General features: G+C 38.4%; 1 protein-coding gene across 1 annotated transcript in view; it reads left to right on the forward strand.

The window, feature by feature from the left end:
* The window catches only part of WDR70 (WD repeat domain 70), a 224,809-nt gene that overhangs the window by 19,109 nt on the left and 181,228 nt on the right, over positions 1-24,472 (forward strand). Inside the window, exon 6 of the mRNA XM_024578576.4 lies at positions 23,060-23,119. Within this exon, the coding sequence (XP_024434344.2) occupies positions 23,060-23,119 (60 nt within the window). The remainder of the gene's footprint in view (positions 1-23,059; positions 23,120-24,472) is intronic.

A 24,472-nucleotide genomic window follows, 5' to 3' on the forward strand; every position in this document is an offset into this window, starting at 1 on the left:
ATACAAATAATCATTATTCACAATAGATGTATATGGACCCAACTTGCCAATTAAAAGACAGCAATTCTCAGATTGGATGGAAAAATTCACACGTACTCTGTTTATGAGTGATACCCCTAAATTCTGTATTGACACAGAATTGTTGAACGAAGAAGGAATAGGAGAGAATATATCAGGAAAATAGTAATCCAGCCCTGGCTGGTGTGGCTCAGTGGATGGGGTGCCAGCCTGAGAACCGAAGGGTCATTGGTTTGATTCCCAGCTGGGACACATGCCTGGGTTGCGGGCCAGGTCTGTGGTGGGGGGCACGTGAGAGGCAACCACACACTGATATTTCTCTCCCTCTTTCTCCTTCCCTTCCACTCTCTCTAAAAGTAAGTGAATAAAATCTTTTTAAAAAAAGAAAAGAAAATAGTAATCCAAAGATAACTGATTAGTATCATAAAATTAATTTAAGACAAAATAAGCTTTAAGTTCTTAATCCGAATTAGCAAAATGAGTGTCATTACCTGGTGGTAAAAAGAATAGTGTATTCTCCAGGAAAAATTGGCAGTCCTTAACCTCTGTGCATTTGACACAGTATACTCAAAGCAAACATTGATAGAATTACAAGGAGAAATGGAGAACCTACAGTCATATAGGGAGATTCAGAGATTGTTAAGATCACAATTAGTAAGCGTGAAGGTTTGAACAATACAAATGTATATGTTTTGTCTATTGAACACATACAGAACCTTCATCTGTTGTTTCTTTTCAAGTGCGTGTGGATAATCAGAAACAACCAGAAGCATACACCCACGTCACACAGATTTATTATGTACTTCTTTCCCACAACATGCTATGGACATGAGAAAGATGTACTTAGCTTTGGGTAGTTCACAGACTAGGTAATATTTAGGCTGATGTATTAAATGTGAGAATGTTATCTATTTAATGTTTGTGTGCTTTCAAAATTCATGTGTTGAAGCCCTTAACACCCTACCCCCCAACCCCCGTTGTGGTTGTATGTGGAGATGAGCCTCTTTGGAAGTAATTAAGGTTAAATTAGGTCATAAGGGTGGGTCTTGATACCATAGGATTAGTGTCTTTACAAGGAGAGAGGCACCAGAGAGCTGCCGTCTGCAAGACAGGAAGAAAGTTCTCAACACAAATCACATTCGTTGACGCCTTGATCGTGGACTTCCAGCCTCCAGAACTGTGAGGAATAAACTTCCGATGTTTAAGCCGCCCAGCCTGTGTATTTTGTGATGCTCGCCTGAGCTGACTACTTCAGGCTTGCAAGGCTAACGAGGGGCTGGGGAACAGAAATGAAAGAAACAAGGGTGTTGTGAGCAGGAGAACATTTGCTAAAGCGAAGGCCTAAATCCACGCAAGTGCATGACACCGTGGTGAATGACACGTGATTAGAGCGTGGCTGAGTTTTCTCACTAGGGGCAAGTGGGAAGATGAGGCTGCCGAGATCAAAGTCACAGAGCAGTGCACAGAAGAAACGCTTTCTGCAGGGGGTGGAATTTGAATGAGCCTTGTAGAGGGTTACATTTTGGTGTAGGTGGTGGAGGAAGGCCACATCCTGTCTGTGGAGAGCGAATGGCAGGAGCAAAGGCTCAGTGTGTAAGCACAGAGTCAAGATGATGGGAAATTCAGGTTGTCTAGAATGGAAAGCTGATGAACAAAAAGGCAGACCTTTGGCGTGGACTGATGTGGAGGAAACCTAGAGTGCAGCGATGCAGACAAGCGAACCATCCTGGGTGCGGGGCTCAGAAACCCTGCTTTATATAATATCCCCGCTTTATTTGTCAGCTTTAGCTTTTCATGGTGTAATGAATGAATGTCTATCAGGAGATTGAGTACCAGCTTGCTTTTTTTTTTTTTTTTAAAGGATTATATGCATTGATTCTTTTTGGAAATAAATCTTTGTCTTTTTATGATGTCTTGTTATTATAAACACAGTAAAAAGAAAATGCTGATAAAATAATATGCAAGTCAAAGCATTCCAATAAGAGCCTCAGTTTTATTCATTCATTCATTCATTCAATCCTCACCCAAGGATATGTTTTATTGAATTTTTAGAGGTGGGGAAGGTTGGGGGGTGGGGAGAGAGAGAGAAAGAGAAAGATCAATGTGAGAGAGAAACATCAATTGGTTGCCTTCCTCATGAGCCCTGACCAGAGCCTCAAAACCCCAAAATAGGTATGTGCCCTGACCGGGAATTGAACCGGCGACCTTTTGGTGTACAACACAATGCTCCAGCCAATGAAGCCACCCAGCTGGGGCAGCAGCCTCAGTTTTAAAGTGTACACTAATGAATAATGCAGAGCTTATTAGTATTGTTTGTGGATTAACTCTGAAACTTCAGAAGGGAGATAAAACAGGAGTGGGGGATTTCTTATCTCTCTTTCATTTCTCCTTCTCTCTATTAGACACACCAAGCATTTCCGCAGCTGGGCAGAGATGGTGGGTAAAGCAGACAGCTTGGAAATTTGAGTATGTTGTGAGTTGTGGCTTTCTAGTGTCTTCCTAGATTCTAATAAATTGTATTGGCCTTGAATCGAGGCCTTCGGTTTTTAGACTTTGTGTTTTGATAGTAGATGAATGGCGACTTCAGACTGGTTTTTAGGTTCTGATACTTTTCTGTTGTGCTGTATTTGGTACCTGGGATATTGGCAGCTGTCTACACCAACACGGCGTCAAGGATCATAGGCAAAGGAAATCTGCTCTTTTCTGTCCTGAATGTGAATGTTGTGGGGTCCAGACAAATGAGCAGGATTCACTTTAGGCACTTTGCATAGCAGTATTTGGCCTCTGTTTCAGCATTGAGTTCAGATGTTTCTGGCCTTTGAAAAAATCTTGTGTTTGTGGTTGGTTGGGTTTAGGGTCTAGTAATTTTTTGCTTGTTGATTCATAAACTGAATTTAGTTACTTCAGGAAATAAGTTTGAGGTAGTTCTAAGCAAAATTATAAGAGATTGTCAAATATATTAAAATGCTAGTTACAGTTTTACAATTTGGGATATATAAGAATTGTCCCATCTACTTATTAAGGCATAGCCATCCTGTAGGCGCCCTTGACTTCCTCCCCATTTTTGTCTCGTACTTGCATTCTTCGCCATCAAACTTCTGCCTTTTGTTTCCTTCTGTGCTTTCAGATTTTTCCTTTCTACCTGCTCTTGGCTCTAAGCTTGCAAGCACACTAAAATTGTCTTCTAACTCAGTTTTCCTTTCAAGCTATACAATGCCCTCTTTCTCTTTATCACCAAAAGTCTCAAAAGCAACTACATTTTCCACCTCTGCCTTATGGCCACACATTTCCTCCTTAGATCTTAGTTGGCCCTTTCTGCCCTTACCATTTCCCTGGACTCTTCACACAGAGACTTCCAGGACAGACTCCAAACACCCAAATCCCAGGGCCCCTTTTCAGTTCCCATTCTGCAGTCTTGGGCCATGTGGACTTACCCTTCCGTGAAACTCTTTGTCATTTCATTGTACTATTGGTCTGCTGCCTATCTCTTTGTATATTCAGCTGATATTTATTGAGCACTTTGTAGGCATCAGGCACGTTCCAGGTGTTGGGGACATAGCAATGAAGGAAGCAGACACATCTCTGTTCTGGTGGTGCTTACGTTTCTGCTAGAGTCGCTTTTACTGCTTCATATTTTGTCGTGTTTCCCCAACCGTAAGCATTCCCTGAGGACGTATCCTCGCTTACTTTATCATTTCACATTTGGCTGGAGGTGAGCGTCTCCCATCTTCTTGTCTTCATGACCCCTGTTCACTCAGAGCATCTCGTTTGAACTTCAGGTCCTGCTTCTGACCACTCTTGAAACATGGCCGTATTTAAGCTCCAACAGTATTCTCAATTCAACAGCTAAGATCAAACTTTTATTTTCTACCACTTATCTTGTCTCTTTGCCTCTAGGATCTTTCGTTTCAATCCCTTTCTCCTCAACTGCTTCAAGATTAAACTATCTGTATGTAACATGGGCCACACTGCAAATGATACATAGTACTCATTAACCTAGTGAGTGAAAATGGACCTCCACAGTAGGCAGGACTCCATCTGGGGATTCCTGAGTACAATTTGATTACTCTGTTGCTCAGAAACTTGCGAAGCCTGAGACATTCTGCTGAGTCGGAAAGCAGCCAAGTTCACATACTTGAGAGGCTACATATTTCAGCAAGTATTATTGAAATTAATGGGAAAATATTTTTTAAAATAACTTTTTAAAAATCCAGTGGTTCGGAGTCTGAGTGTAAGAATTACCTTTGGTCACTGAAAAACCAAGTGTGCTTAGGTTCCGAAACCTGCAGGATAGGTGGACACGGTCGGTCGGGGGTGGGCCCTGCCTCGACAGCTGCAGCCTGTGCTGGAGCGAAGGCACCTGGCTGCTGATCCAGAGTCACAGCTGATACAGGGGCCATCGGTCAGCTGTCTCAGCGTGCCTCCACGAATTATGGCCTGTCATGCATCATGGACACTGAAGGACATGAGATGTTGCTAACATAGTGCTGTTTCTTCAGAAGGAGGCTGTGGACTTGCCGCCTTGTCTCTCTGTGACGGCAAAGCCACTGTGAAGGTTACATAGAAAATGTGTATAAGAATATTCTTTCTCCCAAATAACTTAGGAGTAATTTTATTTTATTACTTTGTGGGAAATATTTCTTTGATAATGTATGGAAATTGATTTCTCTAGAAGCGTCAGTGTTCAGTTGCTTCTGAAGATGGCGTGGAGCGGCAGCAAGCTCCTGGCCTTTTGAAGTGTGCTCATTTTTATGTATTTTAGGCCTCTCTCGAATTATGTCTGTTAATCATCACCGTCATGTTCTTTGAAGGTCTATGAACAGGTTGTTATTCTAGGAATTGAGCCAGTTCCTCTCACAGCTGTTTTTATTATTGAACCTATGTTACTGAGTATCAAGAGTCTTAAAAAAATGTTCATCTCCTTTAAACTCAAAAAATGTTCATCTCCTTTAAACTCAGCGATACCACTTCTACGAGTCTATCCTGAGGAAATTTGGAAAAGAGCTTTATGCACAAAGTCCTACTTATCACAGCAGTACTCATAATAATGGTTTTGGAATGTGACCCATGGAACGTGCTCTGGGGGTGGTAGGTGTGGAATTGGATCCCTCCTATGTGTTTTCAAGAGGGAACTGAGGAGAAACATTGATCGGTTGTCTCTTGCATGTGCCTCAACCAGGACTGAACCCACAGCCTAGGCATGTGCTCTGACTGGGAATCAAACCTGTGACCCTTCAGTTTACGGGACAATGCTCCAGCCAACTGTGCCACACTGGCCAGGGCTTGTTCTGGCTTCTAAAGGCAAAATGTAAACAAATGTCATGGTCCAAAAAAAAAAAAAATGGTTTCTCTTGACAGAAAGCTTTCATGTCCAAAAATGTTTGAAAATAAATGATGTATATAAATTATAGAATAATTAGAAATACTGTAAGTAAATATCTAGTAATAGGGGGAAGGATAGGTGAATTATACACTCATAAAAATATTATACAGTCATTAAACATGTTTAATAAGAGTTTTCAGTAGCACTAGGAAGGGAGGTAAACCTGTATAGACAGTAATGATACAAATGCACGGAAAAACGTTTCTCTTGCTTGCTTCTGGGTTGTGGGAATGAGGATAAGGTTTTTTTTTCCTGCCTTATACTTTTTTATTATTTTCCAGTTTCCACATTGATCATAAGCTCTGCCTGTAATTACAAACAAATAATGGGCTTAAACGCGATGAAGGATTATAGTCCTTCATTGCAAGGCAATTCAGATGTTAAGTAAAAAATCTAGAACAGGTAGGAGAAAAAACCCCAAGCAATAATATCGAACGCCTATAGAAAATAAATGTTAAGTACTGTACTAGTGAATAAGTTTATATCTTACTATGTTCCAAAAAGGATTTAATATAATGAAATGCTATAAGAAAGTAAAAACTAGGAAGAATAAAGGAAAATAGGAAACCAGGGAACATACAGTTTATATAATACGTGGGAAGCAGGGTCCTAAATATTTGCTGTGGGTAGGCCACAAAACCTAGTCTCCCTCATTGGTCCCTCTCTCTCTTCCTCGTGTTCTGCATCCCAGCCCTGACTCACTACCTGGTCTCATTGGCTCTGTCTCCAAGTTTTACACCAGGTCTCTCCGTTTCTGTCCATCTCCATTACTGCTAGTCCCTTAGTGAATCCAGGTTGCTTCAGCATCGGTAGCCACTTAGGTCGTCTCCCAGTTTCCATGGTTGGTTGGGTACTGTAGCAGTAATCCAGGCAGTACAAAGAAGGAAAATACAGGCGCGGGGTGGGGGGGGGGGTGGGGGGGGGAGGTGGCTAATGAAGAGCAGTGGTTAAGAGAGTGGGTTTTGGAACCAGACAGAGCTCTTGCGCTGTCAGCCCTGTGCCTTTGGGCAAGTTGCATAACCTCTCTGTTTTATTTCTCCTTTGTGAAATGGGGCTAATCAGCTGCAGTTGTACGGATCATTAAACGAGTTCATGAACGTATACAGAACCCTTCAAAGGGTGCCTGCTATGTATCGTTACCACGGTCATCTATTTTAGTATGTAGCAAAATGTGGATTAAAATTTTTTGCACTATTGCTAATAAAAACATTTAAAAATGGAACTAAAAAGGAAACTTTTATACCATATTAAATAATTATTCATATTTCATACCAGCAGTCAGTGTTATAAGTAAGGAACATTATAGGTGTTCTCTTTAAAATCAGGAATACAGCCCTGGCTGGTGTGCCTCAGTTGGTTGGGCGTTGTCCCGCAAAGGAAAACACTGAGGTTCAATTCCCGGTCAGGGCACAAGCCTGGGTTGCAGATTCCACCCCGAGTCGGGGCACCTGTGAGAGGCAACCAGTTGATGTTCTCTCTCGCATTGATGTTTCTCTCTCCTCCCTCTTTCTCTAAAAGTAAATAAAATCTTAAAAATGACAAGGAATACAATAAGGATGGTAACTGCCACATTATTATTCTAGACATTTTTGCCAATTAAACAAGTCAAACTGGAAATACCAAGACTACACATTAGGAAAGAAGTTAGATACTGTATTTAATATGACTACCTAAAATGGAAAGGAACTCCTCAGAACTTTTATGACAAATTAATTTAATAGTATCCAGTTTAAAAAATTGAAAATGAAAAAAAGATACCTGTTTCAGAATAGGAGCAACAACAACTACAGATTAGGAGTAAGCACAGTGAGAAATGTGTTGAGTATAAATAAAAGTATAAACCTTTCAGTACAAAAATGTAAAAAAGTGCCATTAACTAAGCAATTAATTTCCTCATCTTTTGCCCCATACAGGTTAAATAAGTTATTCAATTTACTTGTTTGCTCCCTTATCTGGGTACTGAATGGCAGAAGTGGTTCAAACCCGGCTGTCTGTGCTGGTAGCACTGCCCTGCTTCCTGCGCACCTGGAGCCGTGGGGCGGGGCCTGCTCTAAGTGGCCAGGCTGCCCACGTTAGAGCTTTACTAATTTGGTGGCTGCTGACAAAATGGAAAACAGCAATGGCTTAAACAAGGTAGAAGCCTTTTTTTAAAGTTGTCACATAAATGAAATCAAGTTAAATGGACCAGAATTAGTTTGCAGGCCCAGAATACAACAGATTTAGGCTGCTTCTGGTTTTTTGTTTGTTTTTGTTTTGCCATCCTCATTATGCAGGCATTAAGATGGATGCTCAAGCGATAGCCATTAATACCGCATTTTTGTCAGCAGGATGGCAGAGGGATAAAGAAGGCTACATATTTTGAACTTTGTATCTTTCTTTCACATGAGAAATACAGTATGTACTTTAGGAAGTCAGGATTCTAGCTAGAATTCAGTGCTTCCATTACAAAGGGTGGATAGTGCATGAAATGAAAAGAGAACCAACTGTACGGGAAAACATATTTGCCAATGATACATCTGACAAGGGTTTGATTCCCCAAAATATATAAAGAACTCACACGACTCCACTCCAGGAAGACAAACAACCCAATTAAAAAATGGGCAAAGGATCTGAACAGACAATTCTCCAAGGAGGACGTACAGAGGGCCCAGAGACACACGAAAAGATGCTCAGCATCACTAGCCATCAGATGCAAATTAAAAATTAAAACCACAATGCAAATTAAAACCACAATGAGGTATCATCTCACACCAGTCAGAGTGACCAACATAAACAAATCAACAAACAAGTGTTGGAGAGGATGTGGAGAAAAGGGAACCCTAGTACATCATTGGTAGGAATGCAGACTGGTGCAGCCACTGTGGAAAACAGTATGGAATTTCCTCAGAAAACTAAAAATGGCACTGCCCTTTAACCCAGCAATTCCGCTGCTCAGATTATACCCTAAGAACCCTGAAACACCAATCCAAAAGAACCTGTGCACCCCAATGTTCACAGCAGCACAATTTACAATAGCCAAGTACTGGAAGCAACTTTAGTGCCCATCAGTAAATGAGTGGATCCAAAAACTGGTACATTTACACAATGGAATTCTACACAGCAGAGAGAAAGAAGGAGCTTATACCCTTTGCAACAGCGTGGGTAGAACTGGAGAGCATTATGCTAAGTGAAATAAGCCAGGTGGTGAGGGATAAATACCATATGATCTCACCTTTAACTGGAACATAATCAACAGAAGAAAAAAGCAAACAAAATATAACCAGAGTCATTGAAGTTAAGAATAATCTAACAATAGCCAGAGGAGAGCGGGGGGGCGGGGGGGGGGGACAGTGGGGAGAAGGGTTTTCAGGAACTACTTATAAAGGACACATGGACAAAACCAAGGGGCAGGAGCTAGGGAGGGAGTTAGGTTTGAATGGGGTGGGGGGAGGGGTGGGGAGAAAATGCAGACAACTGTAATTGAACAACAATTAAAAAAATAAAAAAAATAGTTAAAAAAAAAAACAGGATGGATAATTTGGGGAACCAAATGGCAACTCTGTAGTGAGCAAAAATTTGTACTCAGTGTTTAGTACTTGCTGTTATAGTAATGGCAAGTTATTTATTTGCCTTTTTTGGAGGTCATTTTAGCCATTGTGTATAGTCCTTTGACATTGCATGACATACATATACACACTCTACTTACTTTATTTTGTTCGTTGTGGACATATTAGTTGCCTTTTTCCAAAGGAATAAAAGATAAAGTTTGTGGATACTAATGCAGTCTTTAAACTCTTAGGATTTGGTTACTTTATTAACATGCATGGATTTCATTTGAATTCCTGTGTGTCTTTTATGTTCTGCTGTTTAGTAGCTTTTTTTTTTTTAATTTCTTCAGAAATGAGTTGTAATCTTTTTGGTTCATTTTGTTAAATGAAGATTCTATAAAGCTAGTCTTGGATGAGATTTTAGTCAACTATGTATCTGTCAAGTTCATTTATATAGAGAATCATTGAAATATTCATAAAGGACATAGAGGTATAAAAAATGACTTTATAAACTTTACAAAAGGATTCCCAGTAAGAGATATAACAGAAGTGCATTTGTAACTGCTTCACTTTAGGGGAATGGGCCCCATCAGTGAGGAGATTTATACCTGTAAACAAAAATCAGTTTTCCCTCAGTTGAGTTTATGGTATTATTTTTTAAAAGTGTTTTTACCTGCTCCCTGCTCTCTTACTACTTTCCACAACTTACATGTAACTTGACCCCTATGTAGCACTGCCTCTATCAGTAATTCAGGACATGTTTTTCAAGGATATGTCTAATCTTTCATCAGTATAGGCTAATTAACATATCGAAGGTCTGATTCGTGAATGTATCACATCTCACCAATTCCTATTTGCCCATTAATATTCTCTGAGAAAGGAGTTTGGTAGTTTTGAGTAGATACTGATCGAAACTTAAATGCTTCCTTCTCATTCCTCCAGTTTGTGCTTGTTAAAAAGTCCGTTTAGCCTTTAGGGACCTTTTCAAATGTGATTTCCTCCAAGCACCTTCTCCGCACGCCAGCTCCACGTGTTCCTTCTCAGGCCTGGTTTCTACCTCCCATGGCAAAGTCGTGCTGCTTTCCTTGTTAAATCATTATTTGTGTGCTTATCCTCACTCCTCTGTGCCCCTGTTGCTGTTATATGTGATGACCTCAGGTATAAGGACTTGCATATAAGCGGTACGTAATTTTTAAAAACTCTTACGACCTCTAGGGTAGTGTCTTTCATATAGTACGTACAGAGTAAATATTTGTCAAGTGGGATTGAGCATACTTGATTTTTATAATTGAAGAGTTTATTTTATGACCTTTACAAGTGTTTTCTCTTTGTGACATGTCAAGCCCAAGTTTTAAATGGAAAATGGAAGAGTGAACAGAGGAAACCTGAGCACAGAAGTGTAATTAGACACCTATTTCTGTAACAACCATTAAGTGTGCCTTGTCCTAAGCTTACAATTTAGATAATAGTTTAATAATTGTAAGTGCTGCCCCACAGTCCAATGATGTTATTTAGTTAATTGTATAACCCATAACCACTTATGAGCCTCCTTGTCAAATGAGGCCGAAATAGTTGTAGTTTTCTCTTCTTAAAACAGTCCCACAAAATTAAAAAAAATATATGATGGTTTTTATTGAGGTCTAATTTATATATAATAATGTGCAGAGATCTTTAAAGGTGCAGTTTGATGACTTTTGACAACTTTATATACAAGAATATAGGACATTTCCATTACCTGATTAGTTCTTTATGTACATTAAGAACTATACTGCCTGCTTATGAGTATTATTTTTTATTTTTTATATGCATTTTACTTCAGTAGCTTAGTAGTAGGTCTGGTGTTACCACTGAAGTCCCTGGATTGGAAATATTAATGTTATATATCATGATTTCTTTTGATAACAAGCTTGCTTTTCACTCATTCTTACTTTACTCCACTTATATGCAGTGGTAATAAAATTGCCCTTTCAATATAATGCAAATGAAAATGGAATGCAAACCATTATTAAACTTTTTCAAACTACACCAGCTGTTAAATAATTAGAAGTATTTAGTGTGAAAGTTTACTGTTATTTTTCTTTCAATTTATCAAGTGAATAAAAATTCAAGTGGGTAGGGTCAGAGAAAAGAGGTGAAAAATCAAATCTAAGTCGTATCTATTACGTCTGCATGATTCTGATTTGTTTAAAAGGTAAAGAAAGTTGTAACTTATAATTAAACGGAGACTTTGGGATTATCAAGGATTTCCACTATCCTTGCTATCCTGTTTCCCATTACTACAGAAAATTGAAACTTGCGTTTTCATGACTAACTAAAGGCTAGATGTAACAGTGACTTTTTAGTTGCGAGCACCTGTTTTCTATGAACTTTCTCTGACTCCCTGGCTAGCACGTTCTGTGGTGGAGAGTCTCAGTTTGGGCCACCACTGCACTTCTGTGACTTCTGCTCTGAGGCTTCTCATCCCCTTGGCCCTGGTCACGGCCAACCACCTGTATCAGTCAGTCTCTGCCCCTCATGCGTAGGGAAAGGTTTAAGAATTGGAAGTGGAAAAAAGTCTCTTCCTAGTTCTTAGAAGTTGATATCAGCATGAGATGATTCATATATACGCGAAACATAGGGGTAGACACATACCAAACACTCAGAATTTCTATGTTTTATCATAGTTTTCATTATAATTCATTACCAATATTTGACTAATTACCAATTTTAATTTAATTGCAGCTTACTGGAAAAAAAATTAGACAAACATTTTGAGGAAGCTTAACGATTTTAACTTTAGAGAAAATTAATGTTCTTCAAATGAGAAATTTAATTACAACTGCAGGATTCTGTCAGTAGAGGATGCTAGAAGCTCTATTCCAAAACCTAGTGAATGTATTCCTTACCATTTCCAAATCGCTGTGTGAAGGTCTTCATTCTCTACGATGGACACTAGGGGGCAATAGAGGCATTTTGTCTTTGGCAAGCATCCATTTTTTTCAACTGTCTCCTGTCTACAGTGGAAGGGAAAAAAACCTAAAAACAGTATCTTCTACAAATTGGAACAAGTGAGGTTTAGGTTAAAATTAATTCTAGAATAATTACTTTCAAAAAAAGAATAATGCAGAAAAAATTATATTCTTGATGATCTGGCAATGTCATAACAAATATATTTATAGTTAAAAAAAATCTTAATGCTTTTTAGAGCAGTAACAGCTTCCTGCATAGGATAAGGCTAAATGGCAGGATATCAAGGGTATCCTCTTTATCATTTAAGATTTAAGCCCGTAAGGTCGGAGAAGTTTATTTCTCTGATCACCAGAGTAATCCAATCTTTTAAAAACATATCAGATCTTGTTACTTCCCTGCTTCCCTTGTTGTTTTCCTGTCTGTAAACCCTCCAATTTCTTCCAATCACGTTATAAAGCAGTCAGAGTTTCTTGCCTTGATCTCTAAAGCCCTACATGACTTGGCCCCTTCACATGTCTCTGACTTCACCCTGTTCCTCTCTGTGTCTCGCACCCTCTCGTCCACCCACATTGGCCTTTCTGTTTTCACAACCCCGCTGTGCCCTCCGAGAGTCTTTCTGTTTACTCGTTCCTCTGTGGAATAGCACTCAGAATTTACCCTGGCTTCCTCACTTTACTGTAGTCTTTGTGCCAGTGGTACCTCCCTGACCACCTCCTAGAAGTACCCCCACTCCATGCCACTGTTCTGTCCATCTCTGCTTTATCTGACAGTGTGTTTATTGGTTTATTGTCTTTATCCTCACAGTAATGCAAGTTCCATGAGGGCAAGTACATTGTCTCTTTTATCACTGTATCCTGGTGGCTTGACAGGTGCCTAGCACGTAGAAAAGGCTTAAGAAATACTTATTGAATGAATAGCCATCCTTGGCGGTGGTCTTCGTTACTCGTCCCCCTGAACCTTTTACTGAATCAGGTTAGCCTCTGATCTAGTCACGGTTGTCCTTTAGAAACTCAGGATTCGATACTCTCCCCCGTGTTTCCAGTCTGGCCCTGCCACTGTTCCCTTGTCAAAAGGCCATCTGCTTTGTAGCTCCTGTTGCCACGGGGTCTTTTGTGTCCCTTCAGGTGGCTGCCAGGAACAGTCCAGAGTGTGGGTCCTTTCTGCATCTGTGCACTGGTTTTGTTTTGTTCAACATTCTGTGTAACTGCAATATGGACGGCACTGCTAGTTTGGACTCTTTTCTTTGTTTGCAGTGAGTAGTGTGTAGTGGGGAAGACAGTCTATGCAGACAATACAAAGCGTGTGTGTAGTGGGGAAGACAGTCTATGCAGACAATACAAAGCGTGACGTAAGTGCAATGAGGAAGGCAGGAGGGTATGTTTTATCTGACTGTCGGATTGTAGTTTCCTCAGTTATAAGTAAACTGTCAATATGATATCTCTATATAGATCTATCTAAATGTAGACCTAGAGATACAGATGTATATGTAGTGAATTGCAAATCTAGCAGATGTAAAATTTCACTACATCTATGGAAGTGATGTTAAGGATGTCTTTCACTCCACCCAAAACCATTGCCAAATGAGGATCTAGTTTCGAGTTAGTGAGTTCTTTCTTTATTTTTTAAATTATATTTTACTGTGTTTGCTATTACAGTTGTCCCAACTTTTCCCCCTCTGCCCCCCTCCACCCAGCACCCCTCACTCCCTCAGGCAGTCCCCACACCATTGTCCATGTTCTTGGGTCATGCATTTATGTTCTTTGGCTACTCCCTTCACCTTCTTTCAGCCGGTCTCCACCTCCCCCTTCCACTCTGACAGCTGTCGGTCTGCTCCATGCTTCTATACCTCTGACTGTTGTGCTCGTTAGTTTGTTTTGTTCATTAGATTCCACATGTGAATAAGATCATATGGTATTTGTCTTTCACTGGAGTTAGTTCTTAATTGAAAAAGAGAAAATTGGCAAGGATGATAAATGATTTGAATAGCATAGGATTAAGAGCCTTTGAGAAAATTGATGAAGACCTTGAATATTTTTTGCAAAACATCCCTCTTAGTAATCCTGCTAAAGTCAGTCTATAAAGTCTGTGATGCCATATTATGCTGTTATAAGTTTTAGTTGGAAGAATTACACCATACTTCCCATAATATAATACCTGATTCATTCTTTGTGGATTCTAAGATTTAGTATATCCTGAGATTTGATGCGGTTATAACCTAAATTTTGTTGAAGTTTAAATAAACTAACAAATGTAATTTTACATTTTACTAACAAATGTAAAATTTATTCTGAGGTATTTAAAAAAATTATTTTAGTTTTTTCCACATTTTGAGGTATTTTAATCAAATCTTTTCTAATGCCGCCTCTTATATGAAAATTTGGGTCTCCTTTTCAATTGACTACCTTTCTTCTAATTATGAGAAAATGTTAGGTTCTCCCTTGTATCCTTTATTAGTTCATATAGCCATATGCTTTATCTTCTGGATCCACAGAAACCTTGTCCATCTCTCAAAAAAAAATCCCTTGGTACATTTACTTCTTTCTCAAAACCTTTTTCCATTACCCAAGGATATTTACTGTCATTAGTATTTCCTCTATCCAAGGGCATTTCCTGTCATTAGTATTTACTATCATTAGTATTAGTATGTTTTTTTTAAATGCACACTGATATGACAGCTGTCTCAATACAATCTAATGAAATTGTTTCAAATGAAGTTAAAGACAACTAAGCTCTTCTAGAGTCATCTTATGGGAAAAAACTGAATGAACTCTTGGGCCAACCCAGTACTTTCTATAAAGTAATGAAATCTCTCTACTCTTTTTTCCCCACCCTCCTCATCATTAGTATTGGGCTGTTTCAAAAGTTCGTTTGGTGTTAAAGTAATAATAAAATACACATTTTTCATTTTCACCAATAACTTTATTTAACAACATATTCACCGTTTTTGTTCCATTACCTTCTGCTGTCTTTCAGGCAACTTACTTCATAATTCCATCTTCCCAAAACTTTTTATCTTTTTGAGAAAAGAACTGTTCCAAGTGCCTTTGCAGTCTGCCAGAGAATTGACATTTTTTTCCTTTAAGAGAATTTTATAAAGACCAAAATAGATGGAAATCTGAAGGTGCCATGTCTGGTGAATACGCGGATGTCAGAACTTCTAGCCAAACCGCGTGCCTGGTCATCACAGAAACACAGGTCTTTTGTTATCCCGATGGAAGGACCGTGTTTTCTGTTGACTAATTCTGGATGCTTTTCGGTAGTGATGCTTTCAGTTGGCCTAATTGGCCGCTGTACTTGTTGGAATTAATCACTTGGTTTTCCAGAAGGAGCTCATAAAAGAGGACTCCCTTCCAATTCCACCATATATACACATATCATTTTCTTTGGATGAAGACTGGCCTTTGATGTGGTCGGCGGTTCCCTTTTGTTTGCCCCACTGTCTCTTCCGTTCCACGTTATTGTAAAGTATCCACTTTTCATCGCCCGTCACAATTTGTTTTAAAAATGGAACATCTTTATTACGTTTCAGTGGAGAATTGCTTGTGAAAATATGGTCAAGAGGGTTTTTTTGCTTAACTTACGTGGAACCCAAACATCAAAGCGATTGACATAACCAAGCTGGTGCAAATGATTTTCAACATTTGATTTGGATATTTGGTTATGTCGGCTATCTCCCGTATTGTATAACATTGATTGTTCTCAATTAACGTCTTGATTTGATCGCTATCAACTTCAATTGGCCTACCTGACAGTGGAGCATCGTCCAGTGTGAAATGTCCAGTGTGAAACCTCACAAACCACTTTGATATGTTAGATCAGTCACAGCATCTTCTCCACACGCTGCACAAGTCATTTTTTGTGTGTTTCTGTTACATTTTTACCTTTCTTAAAATAATAAAGCATAATACGACAAAAATATTGCTTATTTTCTTCCATCTTCTGTATTAAAGTGGCTACATAAAAATTCACCAATTTTGATTTTTAAAAAGGTTTATGCTGATATGACAGCTGTCACAATACAACTTAACAAAAATTGTTTCTAATGACATTAAAATCAACTAAGCACCACTAGAGTCATCTTATGGAAAAACCCTAACGAACTCTTTGGCCAACCAAGTACTTTCTATAAAGTAGTGAAATCTCTCTACTCTTTTTTCCCCTTTCGCTGCTTATAACACTGAGTTTTTCCCCTTCCACACTTTATATTTTTTATCTTAGGTTTAGAGGTTTGAATTATTCACACTTCATAATTCTATTAATACTATTGTAATCGGCCCTTCCAAAGTCTTTCATGTGTTACTTATCTATGTGGAATCTCCTCTTTTTTTATCTTTTGCTTTTATTTTTTCCTTTTTTTTTAACAGGTTTTTTATGTTTTCCTATATATCCTTCACCTCTTGGCTCTTTTTCACTCATGTTTAATTTTATCTTAAACCTTTAAAAAAAAAAAACGGAATTAAGTGTAATTAAAATTTTTTCCTATTTCTCAATCTCAGTTTAATGTTAAAATTTTACTTAGGGTTGCTTTACTGACTGAAGATTACTTTCTTCTGCCTTCCCAACTAGAAAGTATTCCTAAGAACAAGAGTTATGTAGTTAGTTTTTGCATTCCTTTAAATGTTAAAGAAGACAGAAGATAGAAAAGGCACATCAGTTGTTCAGTTTAGTAGGTACGAACAACGTATGCAACGTATGCTCACTGCAGCAGTAGTTTTACAATAGCCAAGATCTGGAAACAGCCCAAGCGCCCATCAGCAGGTGAATGGATAAAACAGCTGTGGTACATTTACACAACGAAATACTACTTGGCCATCAAAAGAAGGAAATCTTAACCATTTGTGGCAGCATGGATAGACCTGGAGATTATCATGCTAAGAGAAATAAGCCAGTCAGAGAAAAACAACTGTATGGTCTCACTTATGTATGGATCTAGTGAACAAAGTAAACTGATGAACAAAGTAGAAACAGAGGCATGGACACATGGAACAGACTGACAGCCGTCTTGAGTTTCTCAGCCCTCCTACAAGTATAAAAAGTTATTTAACAATGTACTCTTAAGTCACGTTACTGAGAAATGTTCTCCAGGATTGCAGCTTGCTCTATGACATTAAAGGGGTTGAAGGTAATTCAGAGGTGGTTTGGGAAGAGCTACTTACTGAAGGATTGGAAGCAGCTGTGAGAATTAGATAGGAAATTGTCTTTTCTTTCTGCAGTATTTTAGACATGTAACTTTACATTTTTGGAGAAAGATGTTAAACATTTGATAAATGGCTTATTTTGAGCTTGCCTAAAGTTTATCACGCTATTATTTTTTAGTTTTGGTAAGATACCAGAACATAAAATTTACAATCTTAACCATTGTAAGTGTACAGTTCAGTAGTGTTACGTTGCTGTGCAATCGATCTCTAGAACTTTTTCGTCGTGTGAAACAGAAACTGTATGAGTTCAACAATAACTCCCAATTTCCCTCTTTCCCTGGTCCTGGCAACCTCTATTCTACTTTCTGTCTCCATGAATTTGACTACTATAAATACCTCCTGGAAGTGGAATTATACAGTATTTGCCCTTCTGTGACTGGCCGATTTCACTTGCCATAATATCCTCCACGTTCATCCATGTCGGAGCATGTTTCAGAATTTCCTTCCTTTTTAGGACCGAATAGTATTCCGTTGCACATTCGGTTTATCCATTTATCTGTTGATGGACCCTTGGGTCGCTTCCATCTTTTGGCTATCGTGACTAATGCTGGTCTGAATGTGGTGGGTGTACAAACACTTCTCCAAGACCCTGCTTTCAATTATTTTGGGTATACAGGGTCTGTCCAGAAGATATCCAGCCATGTAGCATGAAAAATAGAGACATTTACTGAAGAAGAAGCAAGATACAAGAAACATTGTGCATAGGACAACGGCACTTCAGTCCCCTTCAAAGTAGTCACCTTGGGATGTCACACAATTCTCCCAATTGCCATCAGCTGCCCCATTGTATTTTCCTCACTGAAGGTCTGAAATCTCTTCCCTTTCAAAGGTGATTTTAGTTTTGGGAAAAGCCAGAAGTCACAGAGCACCAAATCTGGGCTGTAGCGGGGCTGAGTCACCTGGGTGATTTGATGTTTTGCCAAAAAACCCTGTACCAGATGTGATGCATAAGTGGGTGCATTGTCGTGATGAAGCTGCCAATCACCAGTTGCCCATAGCTGTGGCTTTCGTTATCAGCTGAATAGTTTCTGCTGAAGAATATTCAAGCTGAACACAAAATTTGATGCAGATTTGTTGCTCTACTAGCTCAGTCATTTTGAATGTGATGGCCACACAGTACATATGCTGACTCAATGGTGTCTACTGCCCCCCACTGACTAGTACAGTGAGGTCGTCATTGTTCATGCATGCACATTCCAGTCCACTCTCCTTGCTGCCAGGTTATATCGATGCTGTGCAAACTGTTCTTGTTATATTGTCAATGGCTGCACTCTTTCCAGACAGACCTTGTATATTCAGAAGTGGAATTGCTGGATCATATAGCAGTTCTATTTTTAATTTTTTGAGGAACCACCATACTGTTTTCCACAGCAGCTGTACCATTTCCTTCCGGTAGTGCATAAGGGTTCCATTTTCTGTACATCATTGTCAGCACTTCTTTTTTCTACTCTATTCTTTCTTTTAAAAAATAATAGCCATCCTTATTGGGTGTGAAGTGGTATCTCATTGTGGTTTATATTTGTATTTATTTCCCTAGTGATTAGTGATGTTGATTACCTTTTCATGTACTTGTTGGCCATCTGTATATCTTTGGAGAAATATCCAGCCAAGTCCTTTGTCAGTTTTTGAATTGGGTGCTTTAGTTTTTTGCTGTTGAGTTGTAGGAGTTCTAGATGTCATCAGACGCATGATTTGCAAATATTCTCCTGTTCTGTAGGTCGCCTTTGCACTGTGTTGATTGTGTCTTTGATGCACAGAGCGCCTTGCCGATTTTTTGAAAACTCACATCAAATTACATGGCTCACGACTTAAATTTTAGATTCTTGGCATTGTATACAACCTGGCTTCTAACTAACTCTCTGGACCTATATCTATATATACACACAGGGTGAGGCATAAGTAAGTTTACCGTTGTGAGTGCACAGAACAGTTTGATCTTATAATGTTTATTAATTATCAGATTATTTTTCATATGAACAACTGTAAACCTACTTTTGCCATGTATAAAATAAATAATATATGTATACATGTTATATATTATACATGTACATATATACATTGTACACATATACACCCAACACATACACCCTTTCCATTTTTCCTGCCCAGGAATTTAAATTGTAGCCATGCAAAACTATTTGCCGTACAGAAAGTGTCAAGATTCATCTTATTCTCTTCTAGATGTCTTCCACATTCACCCAGAGAACTTTATTTTTCCAGAGACATCTCAAATATTTCTTATGAAACCTTTTGTAACCACATTGTGCTTCACTGGGCAGAATGGAGGTGAACACTGACTGTGTGTTCTTCTCTCGCAGCATCTGAAACACTCCGGTTTGCCTGTTGGGCTACCTGCCCGTGTTGCTTTAGTGGACTGACAGTTTTCTGTGAACAGCCTTTCTTGTTGGTCATTTTATTTTTAATTTAACTGTAGTTCCTGGTATGTGGTATGAAATTAAATACTTAATAAGTGTTTGTTAAGTGAATGTATGATTAGTGAGTAAATGAATAAGTGAATTAATGTAAAGTCAACCTCATTGGATCTTCAGAGTTACACAAGAATAGACTCTGCTTCTGGTTGCGTTGGAAACCATTTCCAAAATAGTTTCTGGGAAGAAAGTAGCTCTCATTTTCTAGCTCCTGGCTGGTGGTCCCCTTTCCCTCTAACTCCCAGCCACTTCGTGGCAGATCTGTGTTACTAGGTAGACTTTTTATTATGGGTTATAGTACCATACTATATATGGTATGCAGTAAAAAACACATACCATATATACAAAATTAAATTGCTTTTTTTTTTTTCACTTTTTTATTGTTCAAGTACAATTGGCTCCATTTCTTCCCCCCCGCCATAAATTGCTTTTTAAACTAATGACAACTATACTCTTGAAAGGTTATTTCTGACTTGAAAGTCCTTTGAAAACACCGTAAGGACGTGTGTCGATGGAATTGCTCATGTTGTTCCAGATATGTTTGCGATCGCTGCTGTTACTGGGAGTAAACCAAAAAGCCTGGGAAATCCTCCTTCGCTTGGCATTGAAAACCAAACCAAACAAAAACTGGTATCTTTCCCCCTCTTCAATTGTGCCTGTGGCTCTTGTTATGACTTCTGGTAATAAATGACTTCATTGAAGTCTTGTAGTTTATGACGTCCCCTGGCAGGAAAACCTTGAAAATATTTCACTGTTATAGCAAATTTTGCCCTAAGCCATATTTCAAAGAGTCATTAGTAAAAGTTCTGGAAAAAGAACAGTCACCCTCAAGTGATATGCTACCAAAAGATGGATTGCTGCTATTTTAGATGATTTAGTTGTGCCAATTATATGTGCTTTTTATGAGTTATGCCCTACATGATTTCCAGTAAAACTTTGATTTTAAATGTAAACAACATTTATTTAAACATTTATTTTACTTCTAATGTAAATACTGAGTTCTGTGTTCTTGTAACTTTTTTCTTTAAATGTCAGAAATTGTCTATATATAGGCACATTCTGCATTGAATTCAGTGAAATAACTTTCATCACTCCTTTTGGTGACAGTGTTTCTGTTTCCCGACTGATGAAAAAGTAATTAATTATGAAATGAAACACAGACTATAACAGATTCTTCTCTAAGTGAAACATTTTAACTGTTCTCCTGTTTCTTGCAAGAATACTTAGAACTTATGCGTGAGATTTTACTGCTTACAAACATTGTCTATTGCAAATGGAGTAGTGACTTAAATAATTTAATATAGGGGTCGTCCAGAATTCCCTTGTCCACCTTTTAAGTTATTTTGGAATTTGTGTTGGAATATTGGTATCTCTGAAATAGTGAACCATAGTGAACCATACCATAACCTGGTCTGGAAACAAACTGCAACCTCTGCAGCGGTTCCTTGGGTTACTGTGTGGGAAGTGATTTTGCTCAGTGCCTCTTGGTTCCTAATCGCCCTCTTCACTCATTTGGGGTGGCAGTGGACTTCAGCAACCTCTGAGATGCAAACAGTCTGAAACAAAACTGCCCTCACTTGCAACTCTAAATCTGTTTTTAGTCTGGGGTATGGCCATTTGGTCTTCAGAGGTTTTCACTTTTTGAAAACCTTCAGTTACTTCCCCGACTCTCACTCACCAGGCTCACCTGATGGATAGCACCTGCCCTTCTGTACGGACATAAACACTCATGTTTGAAGGTAAATTAAAAGTTACAGTCTAATGTACAATATAAAGTATAAATATAAAGTAGACCTTGGGCCGTGCATTCATTCCGTAAACCTTTGGTTATGTCTGCCACACACACGAGGTTTGTGAACTAGAGATCCAGCGATGATAGTCAGATACATAGTCTCTGCGAAGTGTCCATTTTGCAGTTCGATTAGGGAGTGGTGAGGAGGGAGACAGTTCAGAAGTTACAATGTGTTGTCGTAAGTTCTGTGTTAGAGACAAGGAGAGGTTCAGACCACATCTGAACTGAGTCTGGGAGGATGAGTAGGAGTTAGCCAGGTAAAGAGGAAGAGAAGCCTGGATGTGGACTAAGAGGATGTGACGAGACAGGTAAGAGGTAAGCTTTAGAATAAACAGTGGCTGCCATTTATTGAGCACCTTCTTTGTGCCAAAGTCTGAGTTAGGAGTAGGTGCCATTATCGTCAGTTTGCAAGTGAGGAAACCGAGAGTCCTAACTCACCTGAGGTTGTGGCAGGGTTAATGAGAGGCAGAGCTGCATTTAAAAACCCCGTCTCCTCCCAAGATGGAGGGAATAGTTTAGTAGTCATCTCATGCTGTTGAAAGGCCAGGTGTGCAGGTTAAGTTCTGAAGTGTCCAGGGGCATTTATAGTGACTTGTTTATTCATTTAAGAAACAGTTACTGAGAGTTTCTTTAAGTGCCAAGAACTGTGCTTGGCCTTAGGGATTAAAGGGCAAGTGCCAAAGTGTAGAGGCGGAAGGGTGAGAGAAAGTAGAGACACTGAGCGAAAACTCTAGGGCCAAGATGCTTGGCTGCAAAGGAAAACAATGATACAGCACTAGCTGCGGTGTGTGCGCTCAATATGAGAAGTACTTTAATTGTTACATGCTGAGGAGAAAGAGCCATGCTAGGGGAAAGATTTACGATAAACTAGGAAGAACTGGTGATTGATTTGATTCATCAGAGGTCCTAAAGAATGGGGACAGGGACCAAAGTCTGTTAGATTGCACATATTTAATTAAGGAGATTGCAAGACAGTACTAGGGAGAATTTGTAATGGCCGTAGAATTTTAATATGATTACCCTGCACTTGGATAATGGAGACTTGACTAACCAAAACTTTTTATTCAGGTGATCACTGTGACCTCGTTTGCTTTCTGCCTTCCATCTTTTATCTCTCTCAGTCGTTCTGTCCACACCCCTGTCTGTCGTAGCAGTTGTTATACTGGATCAGAGTCATTGATATTTGCCCTCAGACCACATACTTCTCGGGAGGGGGGTGATGAGTAGAGGCTCTGTCTAGTACTACTCAGCATCTGGTACAATCTTCCTTTAATAAATGTTTATTGAATCAACGAATCAGTGGCTGAGTTCCTTACTTATAGCATATTTGAATAGCAGACTGTTTTTGTCTTTAAAGTTTTGTGGGTTAAAAGGTAACGTATATCCCGTACAGATTTTGTTTTCTATTGTGAAGTATGTACAGAAGTACTTTAAGATGTGCCCGAGTACCAGTGAAAAGAGGACTTTAAATATTTTGGGTACTGAGAAGGCCTTCTGGTTTTACACAATCTAGAGAGATTTTTAAGTTTATCTTATTAGAGACTGAAGATAAATTCATTCCCAGCTCAAAATGACCAATTGTAATCTATCTAGACGTGCGGAAGTAAGATAGCCTCACATTTTTAATTTCCTGATTTGTAAAGCTTTGTGTTAAAACATCAGTGATGCAGTTTTTAAAAATTATCTTTCCTGTGAATGTGGTATGTACTTCCCCCCAACTATGTTATATTACTTACCAATGTCATGGGATTTTCCTTTTTCAGAATCCCGTCCAAAGGATTCCGGACTCTCATGAGATAACGCTGAAGCACGGCACTAAAACCGTAAGTTTAGAAGTGTGGTTCTGTTCTCTCAGTGACAGGCTCTTCTGGAGAAGTGGACTGATAAGTTAACATTTGTATTAAGGCTCATTACACAATCAACTGATAACACAAATGCTGTAGACGTTAAGGAAAGATTATTTTTCCATTCAGCCAAAACAGCCGTTAGGTTTCCTTTAAAATAGGAACAATTAGTATTGTCATTGTTATTGTTGGCTTTAAAACCTCTTTTTCTTTGCTATAAGAACATTACAAATGAGAGGAAGAAGTGAAATTCAAGTGCAGCTTTCTTTTTTATGGTGTGGGAAAATTTCTCATTGTTCTTAGCTGTATTTCTATATTAGTAAAAGGCCTGAGTTCATTTTTTAGATGAATGTTGAGATAAGAATTGAACATAAAATAGTTACTGTATTGCTCTTAGATTACATTACTTAGATGTATAGATTATATTTTTATATTTACTTTACATAAAGATTAATAACAAATTTTCTGAGATACAAGATGAAATCATTTTATCTTATTGCTAAACCATTAAAACGTGGTAATTGAATGAGTGAAATGTGCTTATGAATAAATGAAAGAATAAAATTGTCTTGCCTTCCCTTTACAATTGAGCTACCTTTTTCTAGTTGTCTGACATGTAAAGATGTAAGAAAATACATCCCATAATGAATGTGAAAACATCAAGCAATAGAAATAGACCCAGAAATGACACAAATAATAAAATTCTAATAGACAAAGATGTTAATAACATTCTGCCTAAATGTTTTGCTTTTGAAAATAGGGTTTTCACAAAAATTTTTATGTTAAAATATTATTTTAAATGAAGTAAACAAATATTTTTAAATGCCTTATTTTTAATTTCTACTATGATAAATCTTGATACATATAACTCACTCTAAACAAATGCTGTTTGGAGTCTTCAGTGGACTTTAAGAGGGTAAAGTATCTTGAAACCAAAGTGTCTGAGAACTATATTGCCTTAAGAAATTATTTCCATGTAATTGTTGGTATTATATTTACTTTTTTATTAAGTTAGACTTCTGATATTTTTATTCTGAAATTGTGATATTTTAGCGATACTCATATTTTTAGGTATAAGGAGAGTAATTGTAGACTGATAGTACCGAAAAGGAAGCTTTCCTATCTTTAGTTCAGTTTTTACAACTGAGAGATTGTTCATGTGTTTTATATGTTTTATTTAAATATTTATATTTTTCAAATCAAACTTTATCTTCTAATTTTTTTGTTTTATCCTCACCTGAGGACATTTTCTTCATTGCTTTTAGAGAGAGAAGAAGGGTGGGGGGAGGGGAGAGAGAGAGAGACAGAGAGAAACGTCAGTGTGTGAGAGAA

The sequence above is a fragment of the Desmodus rotundus genome, chromosome 1 (assembly GCF_022682495.2).
Source record: "Desmodus rotundus isolate HL8 chromosome 1, HLdesRot8A.1, whole genome shotgun sequence".
In the NCBI taxonomy this organism is placed as follows: domain Eukaryota; kingdom Metazoa; phylum Chordata; class Mammalia; order Chiroptera; family Phyllostomidae; genus Desmodus; species Desmodus rotundus.